This window comes from Micropterus dolomieu, linkage group LG16, assembly GCF_021292245.1.
Source record: "Micropterus dolomieu isolate WLL.071019.BEF.003 ecotype Adirondacks linkage group LG16, ASM2129224v1, whole genome shotgun sequence".
NCBI classification, from domain to species: Eukaryota; Metazoa; Chordata; class Actinopteri; order Centrarchiformes; family Centrarchidae; genus Micropterus; species Micropterus dolomieu.
The window spans coordinates 19,857,845-19,877,092 of NC_060165.1; the positions used below are offsets into that span (position 1 = coordinate 19,857,845).

The 19,248-nt window shown below is 41.6% G+C and overlaps 1 protein-coding gene across 3 annotated transcripts; it reads right to left on the reverse strand.

Moving 5' to 3' along the window:
• Positions 1–1,713: 1,713 nt before the first annotated feature.
• vezt (vezatin, adherens junctions transmembrane protein) lies at positions 1,714–19,143 on the reverse strand. 3 transcript variants are annotated; one of them, XM_046071573.1, is made up of 12 exons: positions 18,936–19,143; positions 17,502–17,636; positions 12,573–12,662; positions 12,266–12,450; positions 10,929–11,213; positions 9,875–10,033; positions 9,420–9,567; positions 7,844–8,193; positions 7,291–7,484; positions 6,223–6,329; positions 5,819–6,026; positions 1,714–4,071 (listed from the first exon to the last, which is right to left on the reverse strand). In XM_046071573.1, the coding sequence occupies exons 1-12, from the start codon at positions 18,969–18,971 to the stop codon at positions 3,548–3,550; spliced, it is 2,421 nt and encodes an 806-aa protein (XP_045927529.1). In that variant the 5' UTR covers positions 18,972–19,143; the 3' UTR covers positions 1,714–3,547. The 3 variants fall into 3 exon arrangements, with proteins under 3 accessions (XP_045927529.1, XP_045927530.1, XP_045927531.1); XM_046071574.1 differs by having other exon boundaries at positions 9,875–10,021; positions 18,936–19,141; XM_046071575.1 differs by lacking the exon at positions 18,936–19,143 and adding an exon at positions 18,478–18,808.
• Positions 19,144–19,248: the final 105 nt, after the last annotated feature.

The window sequence follows — 19,248 nt, forward strand, 5'->3', positions numbered from 1 at the left end:
CGAGGGACTGTGGGAGTGCTGTGTGTGATGCTGCGTTCACGGACACTCGGTGTTTTTACAAATGTTATCAATTCGTGTTTCTGGTTTCTAGGTGTCATTTACACTGCGGACCACTTTCAGAAATGGCTGATTTTGTCCCCAGCACTTTTTGAAATCATTTGTTAAAAATGTTGTGAAATATTGAATCAAGAAATGTTAAATAGCAAATGAAGATTATTTGAGAAAAGTGTCCTTTTATATAAACATTTCCACCATAAATCAGTGCAGAAAATGTCTCCAGAACGCAGGAAATTAAGTGTTTAATCCTCAAAATCTTTTTGCCTCGTTCTCGTGAACCCAATATTGTGCATCGTCACGTCTCATGAGCTAAGTGTTTCATCACACCCCTAATCTGAGCCCTTATGACCCCACTACTTTGCAACACAAAGTGACATCCTTGATACTAGTACTTGTATTAATTACCACAAAGTAGTTGCATCCCAGTGATTGTGGAGCCTTCCCTGCATTATGTATTTACAGTATTTTGTATTTTATTTTGATACATACATTTGATATTTATACATATATATATTTGATAGATACATTTTACTGTATCTTTGCCCATCTCGGGTTATATTTTACTATTTGTTTAACAATGTATTGTTAAAATAGTGTTAATTAAATGTATGCTTTATTATGCAAAACTACACCAAATATCAGAGTATGTGCCACAGTTTGTGTTTTCTTCTTCATTCTGCGCTACACATGAACAAAGTACTGTTTATTGTAAAATAAAACAACAGCTTATGAGACTCTATTTTTAGTACAGGTGTATTATATGTTTTAAATGCCACCAAAAGCATTCATAACTGGACTTTTAAACATGTGCATCCGAAATCGGATCTTAAAGGGAGCACCTGAAGGCAACACAAAGTAAAACATGTGGAATCAGCTAAAGCGGAGCTTGTGCACTGAGCAGTGAGCCTAGTGAGGAAATAACCTGTGGAGAGGTTTAAATAAACTGATAGACTGCAACAATATGATGATGTAAATAATAATACCAGAAGTTAGGTTAAATAAAATAAAATGATTGGATTAAATCTGTGATCTGTAAGCAAATAAATAATAGAAACACATTTTTATATCTAAATAGAGCATAACATTATATATGGTTATTTACATAAAGTCAATTTATACACAGAAATGTCACCATGACATTGCCACAACCACCTGTGGCAGTCACACATCTGACCACTAGATGGCAAAGCTACAGCAGTAAACAGCCTAAAGAAACGTCACTAATTCAGTTGTGTGCTGCTTTATATTTAGAAGCATGTATGCCACTAGATGCACGTTTAATTGTCTTCACAGAAAAGACAATTTCAGTATGGGTGGCTTTAGTGAGAGTCAAATCCTATGATGCGTTTAATGCCAAACTAAAATGTCAGAGCTCAAGTTACTGAAATATGGCGTTTCCCTTCTTTAATGTATTAAAATCCCACGACAGGGGCAGTTGTATATCAAGTCTTCAGTCCACTTCATCAGGTCTTTGTGTGAGTCTCCACAAGCAGGAGTGGCTTTAAAGGGGAGCACCAGCTGTTGTGGGTGAGACAAATGGAAAATCCCACAAAACATATCAAGTAACTCACCAAACCTGTTCAACCCTCCCTCCCCCGCCCCAACTCTGTGAGAGCCTCTGAAACTGAGCCTCAGAAAAGACTTCAGGATACAACGAACACTTCCAGAATAGTATTTTATTTCACGTTGGAAAATGCAGGAAGAGGGGGGTAGACCTCACCCCAGAGAGAGAGAGGGCGCAGGAGGGGTCAGGACAAGGCCGACATGGTGACAAGACTGGGAAGATGGAGGAAGGGTGGTGGGGGGGACACACATGAGGGCTGTCAGACTCATATAGCAACGTCATATGAAACATATTTATAGATTGCCCTCACATGAGAGAAAATCAACCTTTTTTTAGTACTATACCCGTACAGGTATTAGATTTTAAACCTCACAGCAACACAGTTCTTTGAATCCATAAAGTGTCTTTAACAAGTTCCACTGAGTGTGCCCCTGTAAACACAGAAAAATGGGACTATTTCATCATGAGTCGTTCTTAGATACAAATATGTCACTCCCAATAGGATTGTGCACGTGTGGTCGGCTATGTGTTCGCTTTACCGCTACCCCTCCATTGTGTCCAGTCAGACAGCAGAGATGGATCAGACAAAAATAAAGCACTGATAGTAAAAATAGCATTTCACTTCCTCTTCTCGCAGAGCTCCCTCGCTCTGTGTAGGTTTCTTTATATCTGTCTGCTTATAAGAATGAATGTCAGCTGGGTTCAGCCTTTTGCTTCAGGGGTGTTCAGATAGAAAGCGAAAAAATGTACAACTACAGTTGTGGAAGTAAGAAGTACATCAAGTACTGTACTGTATTACACTTTCTTAGCTCCTTAAGTCCTGAAAAAAAAGTTTGTTTGTTAAATAAACACTCTGAAATGGGCCCTTATTCATAACTTCTAATACATTTTGCTAGCAGTATTGAGGCTCAGTTGAATATTGGATGCAGAACTTTTAATTGAAACACAGTATTTTTATATATAATGTAGTAAAGCTACTACTTTACTTAAGTAAATGATCTGAATACTTCTTCCACCACTCTAACACTTCCAAACATGGGTATCAGTCAATACCGAGTACTGATCCGACATCAATGTAAAATTAATAAGGTGTATTCCTCACTGTGAGAAAGAGACTGGGAATCATTTTATTTGTAAGGCAACATCAAGCGTGAACAAGCGTCAAATGCCTCCAAACTGCTGACCCCTTGTTTTTAGCTCCCTCCATGCTGTTAGCTCAGGTGTACCGACACTGGTGGTGCATCAACGTAAGTGAACCGAACAGATCGGCTCCCTTGTCGCGGTTACCTGATCCAGATATTTGACTCAGTATCGGGCCGATATCAGATTTCAGTATCGGATCGAGAGCGGTTTGTGCAACTCCGGTTTCCCTCCAGCCTCTCTCTATTTCATTAAGTCCTGGGATAAACTTGAATTTGTCGGCAGGGCTATCTTTGCTTTCTGTCTGAACACAAAGAAGTACCGCTGTATCTCAGAAAAATGCTCTCAACTGTTCGTCTCCTCCAGCCCAACAGTTCCTGACAGTAACTCAGATTGGAGTGCTTTGATTACAGGGTCTCAGGAGAAAACGTACATAGTTTTTATGTATTGGAGCCAATCATGTGTTTCTTTAATGACTGTGAGCAATATACACTATGTGGATGAACCAAGTAAAGTGTAGACATTCTGGCCTTCTGACCTTAACACTGTCAGGTCATGTTGTGTTTTAGTGGTTGTGGTACCTGAGTTTTAACAGCAAAAGAGCAGTAAGAATTGTGGGTAATGTAACATGGACGGACGGGTAATAAAGAGTGGCGTAAATTTGAAATACCTCAACACCAGAAACAGTTAAGATGTAACACAGACCACAGCAATAAAAGCCATCCAGACAATCAGACATAAATACAGTCTCTGCTCAATGCTTGGTTAAAGCAGCGAGGTTTAATATCAGTCCTTCTTAGGGGTTCGTCTGTCGCTTTCCTCTTCATCCTCCTCCTCCTCATCTCCGAACGTCTGCTCCTCCATGTTGATGAGCGATTGCGAGCGCGCCGCCACCTGAGCGGCGAGGGCGGAGCTGAAGCTCAGAGCCTCTGAGCCGTGAATCTCCGTCAGTCTGTCCATCACGGAGACAGCAGGGATTTTAGGCACCAGGAAGCAGTCCAGACCGTTCTGGCTCTCTGCCTCCTCCAGGACACCGTCGTATTGGTGCAGCTCCGACGCTCCTCCTCCTCTCGTACACGCTGAAGTTCCTCCCAACTCTCCTTCCTTTGCCTCCAAGCCACAGCTGAACTCCATCACCGGTTCTGTGGAGGGTTCAGGCCTCACCCTGTCGTCTCTTCCTTCCCCTTCATTTCCTGCAGGGCACTCTGAAAGGTGGTTTCCTTCCTCTTTGCCAGCTTCTACCGATCCCAGAGAAGTCGGCTTTGTGGCAGGATCTGAACTCTCACTGCGTGCTAAAGGCGTCACAGCAGCTGCAAGAAAGAAGAAGAAATGTTTCATGTAGGGTTGAACTGATCCACTGATTTCCAACCTTGTATTACAAATCTGATATTATTTGATTAATAGTATACAGATTCATCGACAGGCTGTTTTCAGTTTGAGTTAATTCTATAATATGTCAGAAAATAGTGAAGAGTAACCACAGTGACATCAACCTTTTGACTGGACTTCACTAGTAGCGAGGTAGGTGGGTACATTTATTGTCACAGTATAACAGGTTATATAATGAAAGTGAGCTTTGTAACTCCCTTCTGCTACATAGCAGACAATGTACATTAATACAGAAGCAATTTATAAAAATGGAAAACAGAAATAAACCGTATTCAATGATCAGTGGAGCAGTGCTGAGGATGAATTTGAGTTTAAGAGTCTGACGGCTTGGGGGTAAAAGCTGCTCTGCAGTCTGGTGGTGTGGCAGCAGCAGAAACTCTATCTCTCTTCCCAGAAGGCAGCAGGGCGAACACCTCACCAATATCACTAATGCTCGGGAGATGGGTACCAATAATCTTCTGAGCATTTTTAATCACTTGCTGCAGAGCCCTCCGGTCCTGGGCCGTGCACATCCCATGCCAGGTTGTGACGTTTCCAGTCAGGATGCTTTCTATTGCTCCTCTGTAAAAGCTGACAAGAACTTGGTGTGGGAATTTGGCCTTTTTAAGCTTCCTCAAGAAATACAGCGGTTTCTGGTCTTTCTTCACCAGCGTGGAGATGTGACCATGTCAGGTTCTCTGTGATACTGATTCCCAGGAACCTGAAACTGTTCACCTGCTCCACTGATGTAGTGTGAGCCTTTATCTCCTTTTTCCTGAAATCAACGATAGTTTTGCTGACGTTAAGCAGTAGGTGCTGAAACACGTAATCAATTGATTGTCAATAATTATTATTGAGTGATAATTTGTACTTTATCAAGAAAAAAAATACCAAATATTTTCTGGTTCCAGTTTCTCAAATGTGAAGATTTACTGCTCTTTTCTTGTTATTATTATTATGGTAAATTGAACATTTTTGCATTTGGGACTGTTTGTCAGACGAAAACAAGTCGTGATAATGATAATTCCATTAATGAAAAAAATATGTTGACATATTAATCGTTAGATGCAGCCTACTACCCACAATTAGAGGAAAGTCAAGAGTAACCAAACACTGGATTACAGCGCTCAAAACTTTATTGGCCTAAAGCAGGAAATGCTGCTGCTTGCCATGGTCCAGTGAGAAACTCTCTACTTACTTCCCTTCATTGAATTTTTCGTCCTACACCTGGCCTAAATATAGAAAAGGAAATGCATGTAACTACCCTTTATTATTACCATAATCTTCATGAATGGTAAATGACGACATGGTCTAAAGTAGAGCTAAAAACAGAAAATGAATCGACAACCATTTTGATAATCAAGTAATTTCTGTAGAGGATCTGCTGCTTCTCTGTTTTGTATCACTGAAATCTAAATATCTTTGGGTTTTAGACAGTTGGTCAGACAAAACAGGCCATTTGGAGATGTCATTTTTGGGCTCAGGGAAATTTTAATAATTGGCATCATTGACAGGAAAAACCCAGTAGTGTTGTTGAGATGAATTTTTTTAAATTCATACTTCGTTTTGGTGAGATTGCTTTGATGTTACGTTTGCCCCATTTCAAATATATTAAGAATAGCAGCACAATCCCAAAAAGTCAACCTCTAATGTCCTCATGTTTAAATTATCACAGGAGAGAGTGCAGACCTTGGTCGTTGAAGAGCAGCTGCTTCCTCTTCATCCTCTCCCCCTCTGATGCACGGAAACCCAGCACAGATTTGAGCTCTGACAGGACACGGCGGGACTCCTCCCTCTCCCGGCGCTGCCTCTCCCGTTCCTCCAGTGACAACATGTCGGACCAAGACCCTCTGCCTTCACCGTCAGAGTCTGAGTCGGACACGTAGGCCTCCCACTCCTGGATCAAGTGAAAGAGATTGACAACAGAGAAACAGATCAGGACGACACACGGGGTGGAGAATGACTGAGACAAGTTGTTTAGTTTCAATTTTAGAGGCCATACTAATTTTGGTGTAAATATAAATAAATATACAGTAGGTGTTAATATAGGCACAATGCAAGATATCAGGTGGAAGGTGGACACTTCATCTTACCAGCTCTTCTGGCACAGGGTCTCTGTCCAGGATCAACGGGTAGGATGGAGGAGGAGCAGGAACCTCGGGTAGAGGGGGGCCACACTGCTCTAGACACTCAGCATTTCCTGCAGAGATGATGTGGACTGTCGTTATTGCAACAAAAAACAGATTACCGCAACAACTTTGTACCGAAGCTCTGTCACTGTGTGACAGCTGTTTCTGTTTACATTGTGAAGAAGCGACTTCCCCCATGACAGGCAATTGTCTTGAGTCATGGTGAAGGAAGGAGTAAGTCTGCGCTAAATGTAGGCCCTGTGTGCATATGGAAACCAATATGTACTATAATACACTAAAGGAGCTGGTAGGTGTAAATTATCTCACGACTGTTGTTTTCTCGTGATCTCGAGATAACCACCCAGCTGAATACAGGGGATCGACAGGTGCGTTTCTGTCATGTCAATTTACTAAATCTGCATTTAGCTCAGTTGGTAGAGCGCAGGACTTGCATCCCGCTCTCGGCAAAGTTGTTTTATTTATTTATTTTTTTTATTCTTCTTTTGTGTGTTTTTTAATCATTCTCAAGTTGTTATTCAGGGGAATCCAATCACACATTTCCCGACGGCTATTTCAAAGGTTCTGAAATAGCCGTCAGGAAATGTGTAGTTAAATGGATTCCCCTGAATGAGAAGCGGATGAATTTCCTCTGCCTGGGAATGATGGGGAAATGAAAAGTCCATAGGTTGCTGAATGTGGACCAATCGCCGGGATGTGCACACTCCAGCACGTGATTAATTGTGAGCATGTGGATGTCATCTTCATAACAACTTTGTTGAAGAGGAATTTGAATGATTTTTTTTTTTTTGTTTGTTTTTTTTAAGTTGGTCTTCTAAGTCATGTACGTTACTCAATGAGCTAATCAGTGACAATACAACCACCTTGAAATTACCATTAAGAAAAGTTCTTTCCAAACTACTGTTTTGTTAAGATTTTACTCTGAGAAGAACAAAAATAGCACTCAGGGTATTAAATCCTATTATTCAGTGTATATAATATCAGTAGGTTGTGTGTGTGTTTGTGTTAGCTCACCTGGGCAGGCGTTGGCCCGTCTCAGCATGCGCTCCACCTGGGTGATGGTGTCCTCCCAGCAGCCGGTGCTGGCCTGCATGTGAGGATGCAGCTGGTGCAGTCGGTCACTGAGGTCCTGGTAGCCTTCAAACGTCAACTCCGTCGGTTCCTTGGACACCATCAGTTTCTCCAAGTCGTCCTCTAGGATGATCATCCTAATCAGAAACAGGAGGAAGAGGAGGAATGTTGACATGTATATATTCAGGTTACTTGAAAATTTGAAATGGGAGAAATCTTCCTGATTTCCGAGTGAATAGTTTGAAAATTCCTATTTGCCCTTTCAATGATATTATGTGTTATTTGTGACTCATGCTGTTTGTATGCATGTAATTCTTTTACTTTATTTTCATATTGACAAACAAATATCTCAACACAACAAGGTCCACTAGGTAGCTTTGTCCGTATTTAATATTGCATAAATTCCATGTTTTGGGTGTAACGCAGTACTATTACTACTCTACTGGTGGAATGACCCGGTTTCCCCACACTCATCGTATGGGTGCGTTTGTCTCACTCGCTAAGCAGGGCCTTGAGGTGCAGCTGCAGGCTTCGGATGGAGGTGTGCAGGGTGTTGAGGTCTCGGCACTTCTCCCTGGCTCTCACTGTCCTGTCAGAGCCCGTCGTCCTCAGCTGTGACTCAAAGTGCCGGTGGAAGTCATAGCTGCGCTGCACTTCGCCAAGGCAGCTGCCCAGAGCGTGGTGGAGGGGCTCGGTCACTGCTGCGATGGACCGGTGCAGAGGGGGAGGGGAGGTGTCTCCTTTGGCTCCGCCCTCTTCTGGCTCTTCTATTCTTCTGGGTGACAGGAGAAGAGCCAGTCGACGGAAACATTCAGAGCTTTGTCCCACCCACAGCTGGAACAGCATCTACAGGAGCAAAAAATACCAGTACCATTCCTTTTAGCTGTCAATTGTTGCTTGTTTCAGTACCTGATGAACTCGAACTTCAGATGCTCCTAAACAGTAGGCTATATGACAAAAGTGTCTACAAGTTACTGAGCTTACAGTTGGACAGAGGAGAAGAGGATTAAGTTTAAGCTTCTTCACTTTCTCGTCAAGTGTTAGATGAAAAGATCATTACCGTTCTCATGTCTTTATGGTAAATATGAGGCTACCGCCAGCAGCTGGAGGCAGTTAGTTTAGCTTTGCTTCAAGACTGGAAACAGGTAAAGAAAAACATCGTAGCTCACTAATATTTTATTTATTTATATATATATATATATATATATATATATTTTTTTTTAAATTGGTACAAAAACTGAAGAGTAAAAACGATGCATTGTGGTTTTATGAGGAGTTATTTGCAGGATAATTTCTCTATGGAAGTCTTAATTAGTAGCTTGGCAACCTAACCATGATGACAAGACTTTGTAAGGATTAAATAAACGAGATAGAACACCTTAATTAGTGAGCTTTAGAGTTGGATCTTCTCATCCAATTAAGCAAATAAACAACAAATTAGCAGATTTTCCAAAATGTCAAACTATTACTTTATGATACTGTTCTTCATGAAGAAGAAAGCGATGCACTTTTTTACAGCAACATTCATGGGCGGAGTTAAAAAAGGGCATGTAGCCACTGTGACGTCACCCGTTGGTTTGTGGACTACTGTTTGAAGCCTTGAGTGTGGCATTTTGGCAGTCGCCATCTTGTTTTTTTTGGAACCAGAAGTGACCATATTGGGTAAAGAGCTGGTCAGGAATACGACTGTTCGTCATGATAGGGACTTGTTTTGCTCAAAATAGGACCGTAATTTACAAAATGAACATCATGGTTTCTCATTGACTTCTACACAATCTGACTTCTTTCTGCAACCAGTGGAGTCACCCCCTACTGGCCATTAGAAGCAACGCAGATTTAAGGCATATCAGCATTGGCTTCGCTTTTCAGGAGTTTGATGCTCATAAGATGTTTGGAGTATCACTTTTCAATCTTCTATGAAGCAATAATAAACAATTTAGACTAACTGAACATTAATAATATTGTGGATTGTACATGTCCTATATTGGTAGTGTTTATATTTTCTTCTCTTTCCACTCCTGTTGTAGTGTCCACCCATTACCAGCAGCCCCTGGTTTACCTTCTGGCCTTACCTTCAGTGCAGGCAGGCTGTAGTCATCTGTCAGCTCCTGAGCCTGCTCGTCACCCAGGTGCTCAATGCCCAGGCCGAGCCCCAGCTCCTTCAGAGGCACCGCAGACACATAGTTGGTCACATTATCGATCTCAGAGTTCAGAGGGAACGTAGGGGGAGGGGGTTAAGGACACATCACACTTCTGTAACAACTATGCAATGTGCACCTTTTAAGGCTCATAAAAAGATTACATCACATAAATCTATGTTTACGGAGGGCCATAAATAAAGCGTTTATTCCTATCGTCAACAACTGAATGACACCAGTTGGGGAAATAAGGTATCTATGCACTCTGCTTTAAACTAATATCTCTAAATCCAGGCTAGTTACAACCTGTGTCACTACAAAAGAGGTGAAACCAACATAAAGACACACTTATTTGAATTATTAAGTCTTTCTCTCCAGGGAAAGGATATGCCTTGAGCATGTGACAGGTGGCTCTGCGTGAGGCTCTGAAAGCCGTGCGGAGCGACCGGTACAGGGCTTTCCTTAGTCCGATCAGCTGCTGACCTCGTGGCATCGCCCCTGGCCCCGCCCTGCTAAAGGAGCCGGCCGCACTCACCCTGTCGAGCAAACTTGACAAGTGAAATGTGATACAACTGTGGAGACGTCCCAAAGAAGCAGGGGGGCACACACAACACTGAACATCACATGACTAAAGATCACACCAGCAAACTGAGACAAGTCAGACATGGACACTACACAGAAGTGTTAGAAACACAAGGAAGCTGTGACGAACAAGACAATGTGGCATGCTATTAAAAGGAATAGTTTGACATTTTGGGGGATATGCTCATTCCTTACTGAGAGTTACATGACAAGATTGATAGCACTCTCATATTTGTGTGGTAATCATGAAACTGTAGGTTTGCTTAGCTTAGCACAAAGACTGGAAACAGGTAGCCCATCTCTGTCCAAAGGTAACAAAGTCCACCTATCAGCACATCTACAGATCAATAATTAACACTTCTCATTTGTTTAATGTGTACAAGAACCAAAGTGCAAAAAGGAAGTGCTGGAAGGAGGAGAATTATTTTTTCCGTTGGACAGAGCCAGGCTAACTGTTCCCCTCTGCTTCCAGCTTTTATGCTGAGCAATGCGGACCAGCTGCTGCATATTTACCATACAGAGATTGGAGTGTTTATCAATCTTACATCTAACTCAGCGTATTTCCCAAAATGTTAAACTATTCCTTTAACTTACTTGGTGATTGATGTATAATGGTGCTTTTTCTATATACAATGCTAAAGATAGAGACAAACAGTGGTCTAAAGAAAACATAAATAATAAAACATATACAGACACACTACCCGAGAAGGTCAGTTAACTAACATGCTGAGCATTGAGTGAATTAACTGAGCAGGCTTGAACTAAGCAGTGACAGTTGGGGACATGACAGGAGATGTACATTAGGATTATGTGATTGGGTGAGATGTACTATGTAGTTAGACATAAGTCAAGCACACTTACAGGGTGAACCCTCTGGAGATGACCTCTGTCTCCTGCACCAGGCGCAGGGCTTTGCGAGACAGTCCGGTCAGGGTCTTGCTGTTGTGGACCAGAGTCTGGAGCTGCGTGGTCCGAGCGTGTACGGCCCTCTGCATGCGACCCTGTCTCCACAGCATGACCCCCCTCAGCCCAAACCAGCCCAGCAGCACCAGGCCCCACGGGGCTACAGCCAGCGACCACAGGCCCTCCGATGCGGAGCAAAGACTCAGCAGCACTGCAGCCAGGCCAACCAGCCCCGCCATGTCCCTGAGTGAAGGGAACAGGAGGAAGATTTGATTAGTGCAACCTTTACATTTTCATTTGACAGTTTAGATTCCTGTAAGGACAGGATAAAAAGGGACAATCCATCAGTTTTACATGTCAAAATTAAAGTACTGTTCAGGGAAAACAGGCATATCTAATCTTCTGTGGCTCTAGAGGAGCTCTACAGTTCGAGAAATATACTAGTGTGAAAGTAAAGCATTAAGTTACTTCAGTTTGGGGTTGGGCGCTACAAAATTGTAATAGAAAGCGTGGGTTATAAATTGTTTAAGACGTTTTTAAGACGTGGGCGTTTACGGGAGTTGGTCTAAAGTAATAGTGTCTTTACACGATGTTGACAGAACAGGAAAACCTGGCGTTGTTCCAACATGGGAGCTTTCACATTCCAAAACCGGTTACCCCAACTGCTAACCTCCTTATTGCAGTTTTTTAACAAATCAAAGCAGATATAATTATGTACAGCCAATACTCTAGTAGTTTTAATATTGGATTTTAATTTGACGCAAGTACCAGCGATGGTGCCTTTGCAGCTGATTTGACCATTGTCTTTTCAAACTGTCTATCGAAAGGTTCAATAGTGCAATACTAATTTGCTGGAATATTCATTTGAAATTTTATAGTTTTTTCTATTGTATGATCATACGGCCTCGTTTTATCATCTGTTCCAAAACATCTCCAACCCACAAAGCTGTGCACACATTTTGTTTTGTCAAACACTGATATTTTTTGTTTTCCCTTTGTCTCTTTTTGCAGGTCTTTGAATCTAAGCAGAAGTTTTTTTTTAAAATCAGAGCTCACATGAATAAATAAAGTCAAAAATCTTTATATAAATGGGATGGACTAGACCTCACAATATAACACAATGCAATACTTTCTCTACAATATATATTTTTTGTCTTTTAGAAACTTTTCCTTCCAGAAAAAGCATTGTGAGTCAAATCTATTGTTTTTGAGGCCATAGTTTCAGTTTGTGCTGCTGTTGTACTGGAATGCATTTTTTTTTGCCCATCCTGTGCATTTCTTTCCTATCAATGTACCACATAGACGGCCTGGCTATGAGGCTTGGTCTGGGCAGGGTGCTCGCTCGGCTGGATGAGCCAGACGGCGACGAACCGAGGGTGAGCACACTCGGGTCTAACAGCTCGATCAGCTCGACATCCTCCTGCAGCAGCACGTCCTGGTCCAGAATGCACCTCACCGAGTATTGGCCGAACACACAGTCCTACAAGAAAAGAGAAACACGTGAAATAAAGTAGAATAGAAGAGACGCCGTATTGTAATAAAACAGAGTGAAGTTGCTAGTTTCAGTGCCAGCATTCCTTTCTGTTTCCCCATTCTACCTACCAGCTGCTGCCCCAGCTTACGAGATGCAGCCGCCTGGTGAATCGGACTCCATCGCCACAAGGCTTTCACCAGTCTCCACAAGCGTCCTCCCTGCAAATCACACACACAGGGAAAAGGTAAAAAGTCTGTCAATTAAGTAACGGCTACATTCCAGCAGGTCTTACCGTTATTTTATGCCCTGATGCAGGCCCAGTAGATCAGTAAAAGGTGAAATATATACCAGATTAAAATACTAAATGATACACCTGCAAGTCTTTCTGTCACTTTGGTGTGTCTCATCAAAGCGTGGGTGGGTTTATTTCCCGGGGATCACGCATCCATTAAATAACAACTGTGTGCGCACCCACGAACATTCACACTAGTAGTCCAAAGGAGTATCCCAGGAGACAAACTCTTTCAGGCAACAACAATAAGTGCAATGTGTGTTTGTAATAGCCCTCTCCAAGGTCTTATACACAGCTCTGCTTTGGCAAAAAAACACACACACACACACACACACACACACACCTGCTTTAATTTGTTGAATTCAACAAACATTTTGCATAAATGTTATAGCACGTTCATTAGTGTATTCAGCATCGATGAAACTCAAACTTACATCCTTTTAAAATACATGGTTGCCAGAAAGGAATGATTGTTTTAGTTCCAGAAAAAGAAGCATTTTGTACATCTGTCATTGGAGATGCTACACAGAAAGACACACACACACACACTTCAGTTTAATGTCTGGCTTCCTATGAGTATCTGCATTCCCAGCACCTCTGTAAACAGTCTGAGGCATCCAATCACAACGAGAGTGACTTGGTGCCTCACATTATAAAGCGCGTTGACATTTCGATGCATAACAAACCTCGAGCTGTTCGCGATGCTGCACGTTTTCTCACAAGGGCTAAGAGCCGAAAACAAAATCCAAAACCGAGTACTGCCTAATCATGAATAGGATCTACTATTTACTAATCAGCTTAGAGTGTTTCGTGGCGTCAGTGAAATGCTTTGCCTAAAAATGGGACTCATTTTGATAGATGTTTGTACATTGAGGATTTTGGCTTCAGTGATGACACACACATCCAGTCGTTTTCTGTTAAAGTAAAAAAACAACTGAGAATCCTGTAGAAAACAGCTTCATAACATCCTGTGAAGTGTGTATTTATGCTCCAGTTCGCAGCAGATACATGGGGTTATTGATTCAGACTGGGCAGTCGGCAAACTGACCCTGTTCTGGAGGGTAAAGCACAAGGGCCTTTAGTCTAAAGGCCGCAGTAGTATTGATTACTGATTGGAGACTGGACATTCCAATAACACTGCTCATCAGCCTCAAAAGTAGGCCACAATCTGTTAAGTCTCCTCTGATCATGTAAACCATGTACAGATTAACTCACATATGCACATACACTCACTACTAATATCCTGGCACAGTCAGTCCCTGCTCATCAGTATTCTCCTGCTGTCACACAGGGAATGCTCCAGCTTCCAGACGCTGGACTGATTGATACTATGCAAGAGAATGGACACACACAAGCTTTGGCTTTCTTGCTTAGAGTTAGACAAGAAGATTGATACCACCCTCATATCTGTCCATTCAGTATAAAGAATTTATCAAAATCGCAATATTGCCTAGTACTTAAAATCGGTGCAATATTTGCTAAAGGTAAAATGTGTGTAAAAATACCATTTTAAATTAACTATTGCAGTGCTGCAGAGATGTCCTGGCGTACATATCATGTTCTACAGACTTAAGAAAACATCTTTGTCTGGTAAAGATCTCCGCAAAAACCATACCATATCATTTAAATGTGTTTTTCAATGAAACTGAGAATAATTATACAATAATGATCATTCCCTCCAATAAACGCAAATCATATCACAATATCTGTCAAAATAATCGCAATAAGATATTTTTTCAAAAGCGTTCAGCCCTAGTATAAAACTAAAGCCAGGAGATAGTTTAGCTTAACACAAAGACTGGGAACAGAGGGAAACAGCTAGCCTGGTAACAAAGCTCACTAAGCTCACATGTCCAAACAAACACCTAAGTGCAAAAACAAAAAGATGTGGGGTTTACATAGGAGTTAAATGTCTGATTATTGATTAACTGTTCTTTTTAAGCAAAAAAGGGTTTGATTCCAGATTCTCGAATGTGAGAATTTGTTTATATTATCTGGTTTATGTAATTGTGAACTGAGTATCTTTGGGTTTTGGTCAGACAAAACAAGCAATAGGAACCCTTTGCAAAATTGTCACTTTTAATAGACTCCAAGTAACCGATTAATCAAGAATGAAAATAATAATTAGTTGCAGCCCTAACAGCAAGTATCCTCTGCACAGAGATTAGGAGTGAGGGGATTGGAGCAGTTGAGAAATGGTACTGTGCACCAGTTTACATGCTGGTTTAGAGCAGATTAACCGACAATGAAAATTATTGTTAGTAGCTGCACTATACTGGTTACAAAATCAACCTAAAACAAATTTTATGTTCACACAGTATGGTTGAAGGAGCAACAGTGTAACTTATTTCACTGTCCCCAATAACATTTGTGGAAACCGGTCTGAGGGTTTGAACCAGCAGCCTTTGCGATCAACATCCCACTTGTATACATTTTGGGCTAATCCTGCCTCTTTATTTTAGTCTGACTTTTTACTGGTAATGTAAAGAAAGACAAACTCAAGACAAACTGGTCCGTCTACGTAAACAAGGTGTTTTGCCTCGACTCCGACTTTATCTGAGCTCCAGGAAACTGGGCAACGAGAGACAACATCGGGCTTTCCTGTCTCATCCAAATCCCTTATCCTCCTTGACTCCTTAGAACAACAGAGTGCCAGAGAGGAAGCATGACACGTACGGAAAGTTCCTGAACTAAGCAAACACAACACCATTTCCCGTCGCAAAAGGAGGGGGGTGAACGTGGAGAAGCCATGTCATGTGATCCGGCGCTTCCCAGGACACATACTCGTCTGTATGAATCACAGGTCGACTCAAACTACAGTCATCGACGATCACATTAATTCTGCAATTAAAGGAACCTGTGACTTTTGAATAGCTTTTGCATTAAAGAACGTGCAGGTCCATTAAAAAAAAGGCATACAGACGTGAATATTAGTAAAAAAAAAAAAAAAAAAAAAAAAACACCACACACAGTTTGCAAGAGGATGCTCACAGAGGCAAATATAACGTTAGAGGGAAAGCAGAGTGTGGTCAAGGTAATAGCATTTGGGCTATCTCTTCTAAAAATCAGACCAGCAGCAGGAGAGAGATGCAGGAGAGGGAAAGGTTTTCTATCCAAAAACGAATCTGGTGAGTGCGGTTACAGAGTAAAGTACATGCAACGCAAAATACCTGCATCTGTGTGTAGGAAGCCCTTGTTGCCATGTCTTGCCTGACTGAAGTGAAGCACATAAACAAGCGCATGTAATGCTCTGTGGGTGATTGGGCGCCAATATGTGTCACTGTTTGGAGTCAATAGTCAAATTAATTACTTTCTGTCTGAGTGCACAAGTCAAACATTAACAAACACACGTGCGTGCGTGCACACACACACACACACACACACACACCCTAAGGGGAGGCAGGGAGACAGGCGGTTTGAATAGAGATGGGAGTTGATGGGGGTTAGTTAAAGCTCCTCTTAGTCAGTTAGTTGACTTACTTTGACCTGATGGGGTCTTGATTAATTTAGGGCTGCAACTAACGCTTATTTTCCATGATCAATTAATCTGCAGACCCTTTTCTCTGTAAATTGTTTGGTCAATACAAAGTCAGAGAATAGTAAAGAAAATGTGTATCACATTTCCCAGAGTCCCTGTTGACATCATCAAATGCCTTGTTTTGTCTGACCAATTGTTCAAAAGCAAAGGATATTCAATTTACAATAGTATAACAGAGAAAACCAGCAAATGTTCCCACTACAGAAGCTGTAACCAGAGGATTTTTGCTATAATAAATGGCTTAAATGATTAACAGATTCTTTTAGGAAATGTATTAATAAACTAATCATTGCCGTTCCAGATTAATCAATCCACAGAAAATGTTTTCAGAATTTGACTACCTGCAAAAATGCCCTTATTCACAGTTTCCACCATCATAAAACTGTACATCTGTACATCAAGTCTTCCGCGAGAGTAAACTGAATTTTTGGGATTTTGGAATGTTGGTCGGACAAAAGAAGCTATTTAAAAATGTCCCATTAGGCTCTGGGAAATTGTGATGGGCCAACTTTTTCACTATTTTCTGACATTTTATTGGCCAAACAATTAGTCTTATTATTTCATTTTTTTAAACAGTCAGATCTATTTTATAGTGACTGAGGTATGTATTATCTGTCCAGGGACAACAGAAGTAAGAAGTAACCTTTTGGCACATTTACACTCATCTTCATGCATGTGCACTGGCCCTATTAAAACCAATACATAAATAATAACAGCTATTGGTCATTGGTCAAAATGAGAACCATGGCTCCAGAAAATAACAGGTGCATCTCTAGAATCATAACCAATTTACAAATGTCTAGTTGGTCGATCTAAAAACGTTAGTCTTTTATAAGCATGTGATTTTAAAGATAAGATCCAACTGGTTATTGTTTTATTGCTGTTTTAACCATTTCATGAATGGGCAGATGACGATGCTTTGATATAGACCAGGTTTTATGTTTATGTATGCCAGTAATGAAATACACTATTTTATGTTATGTATTTTATTATGTTTTTTTTAATTATGTTCAAGTCTGTGTGTGTTCTGCGTTTCACCTGGCGGCAAGACAAATTCCCCCCTGGGGACTAAAGTTGAGATACAATGGGTAAGATTGACAAGAATAGTGATGATTCAATCAAATCAACTAGTTGATTAGTTGCAGAAAGGAAATAATTTGGAGAGGATAGTTGTAAATGAGGGGACAGACATCTGTGATATTTCTGTCAAGGATGGAAGAAACTCACTGTTTTCTGTGTATCTTCGTCAGGAGAGGTGAGGTCTCCCTCTTGACCGCCATATTCCTCCTCCTGTGATGCAGTTGGACATGCCTCAAAGTCTGTGTGCCCTAGATCGTGCAGGTACTGGAAAAGAGGGGAGTTCTGCAAATAGAAAGCGAGACAGTCAAACACATTGAGCAATAGATGAGGAATGATGGATGAGAATGGTGGGGGGGTGGAGAGCGAGAGATAGATAAAATAGTGCCAAATGAGTGGAGAGAAGGAGAAAGGAAGAAAATGTAGTGATTAGGTCATCATTCTGATGTAGATTGAGCTGACACTCCTCCTAAATTTTGCCCAAATGTTTCCCAGTGTGAATCCAAAAGGTGTCCTCACTCTGATAAGCTTCACTGATTCATCGCGCCAATCTACTTTCCCTCAGGATTCATCAGCTGAAGTTGAGACTCCACCCTCACCCACAGGCCCCATCTCTCCTGCATGCAGCTTACTTTCTGTTCAGGGAGGAATGATGTAAAGCCTAAGTGCCTTCACATGTGAATCTGTAAATCAACATGCAGATGCCAGGACTGTCTTTCCAGCCTGTCCATGCACCCAATATTTCTGTTAATAATAAGTCTTCTCTCCTGCATGAATACTGGATTAAATGCAAGCACAATTCATCATGTAGTAATCGTAGCTTCTCATTCAGGGATAAACACATGGTGATGTTGTTTCTTATCCTGAACAAAGAAAGCTCACCACTAAATCAGAGAAATTTAAAAAAAAGCAGAGAGGAGGAAAAGCATCCCGTGTTTAAATTTGTCCAAAAAATTGGCCTGACCCAGTTCTCACCCAGCTGCTGATCCTCTGTTGCTTGGAAAACATGACTCTTACAAGCATCTCTACTGTGTTTTGGTGCCTCTGGTGCACACGAGCATCTCATCTTAATGTATTTTACTATCATAACAAACTGACAGCAGTCAAACAATTAAACACTACTCACATGCATTGTTACACGAAGTCGCAGCACATGTTGTCACCATCCAGATGAAGCTACGTGTGAGTCTGTGGAGGTTTTTTTTTTTTGCAGAACCGACGCATTGGATCTGGTCATCCACACCCCACCTCTTGACTGTACCAGTCTAGCAATGATGAAACACCAACAACAATGCGCACACTAGCCCAGCTCAGCCCTTCTCATGACCACCAAAGCTCCTTGGCAGAAACACAGTTAGCAGCCGGCCAAATATGTGGATTTGTTTTGGATTGTATACGCATTGCAACAGAGCAAGCGGCTGCTTATGTGGAGCTAGGCAGCTAACGCCACACATTAGCTACCGAAGCTAGCTGTCGTCAATGAATCGGGGACCCAACGTCTATATTTACCTCAGAGCTCGCGAGGTATGACAAAGCATCACTTACAAGTTTCGATAACAAACAGCGGCGGGAATATATACAAACCTCAAATACCACATCTTCATCAAACTCCTCAGTCATTGCTCTCCGCCATCTATACACAGCCCGTTATGCATTCTGAAGTTGTAGGCGACAGTAGTCAAGAACAGCCGCTGAGAAGTTAGTAGTTAGCCGGTTGCTAAACTACGCATAAAACTGCAATTCCCATAATGCTCGTTTTTCAACCGCTGCTTCCTCGCGAGCAACAAACAACCGCTCGCCCCAGTTAGAGCGCCCCAAGTGGCCGCGAGAGGAAGCGTCCCAACCGTTTGGAACGCTAGGAAAGGTAAAGTTAGAGGAAAATATCCACTACATCACC

Bases quoted from the DNA above. Each gene is read 5' to 3' on its own strand.
- vezt (XM_046071573.1), bottom strand. From the start codon at position 18,971: ATGACTGAGGAGTTTGATGAAGATGTGGTATTTGAG. The intron at 7,485-7,843 runs GTGAGACAAACG...GTTTCTGATTAG, and splicing joins CTCAAGGCCCTGCTTAGCGA to GATGATCATCCTAGAGGACG. The intron at 6,027-6,222 runs GTAAGATGAAGT...CACTTGATCCAG, and splicing joins ACCCTGTGCCAGAAGAGCTG to GAGTGGGAGGCCTACGTGTC.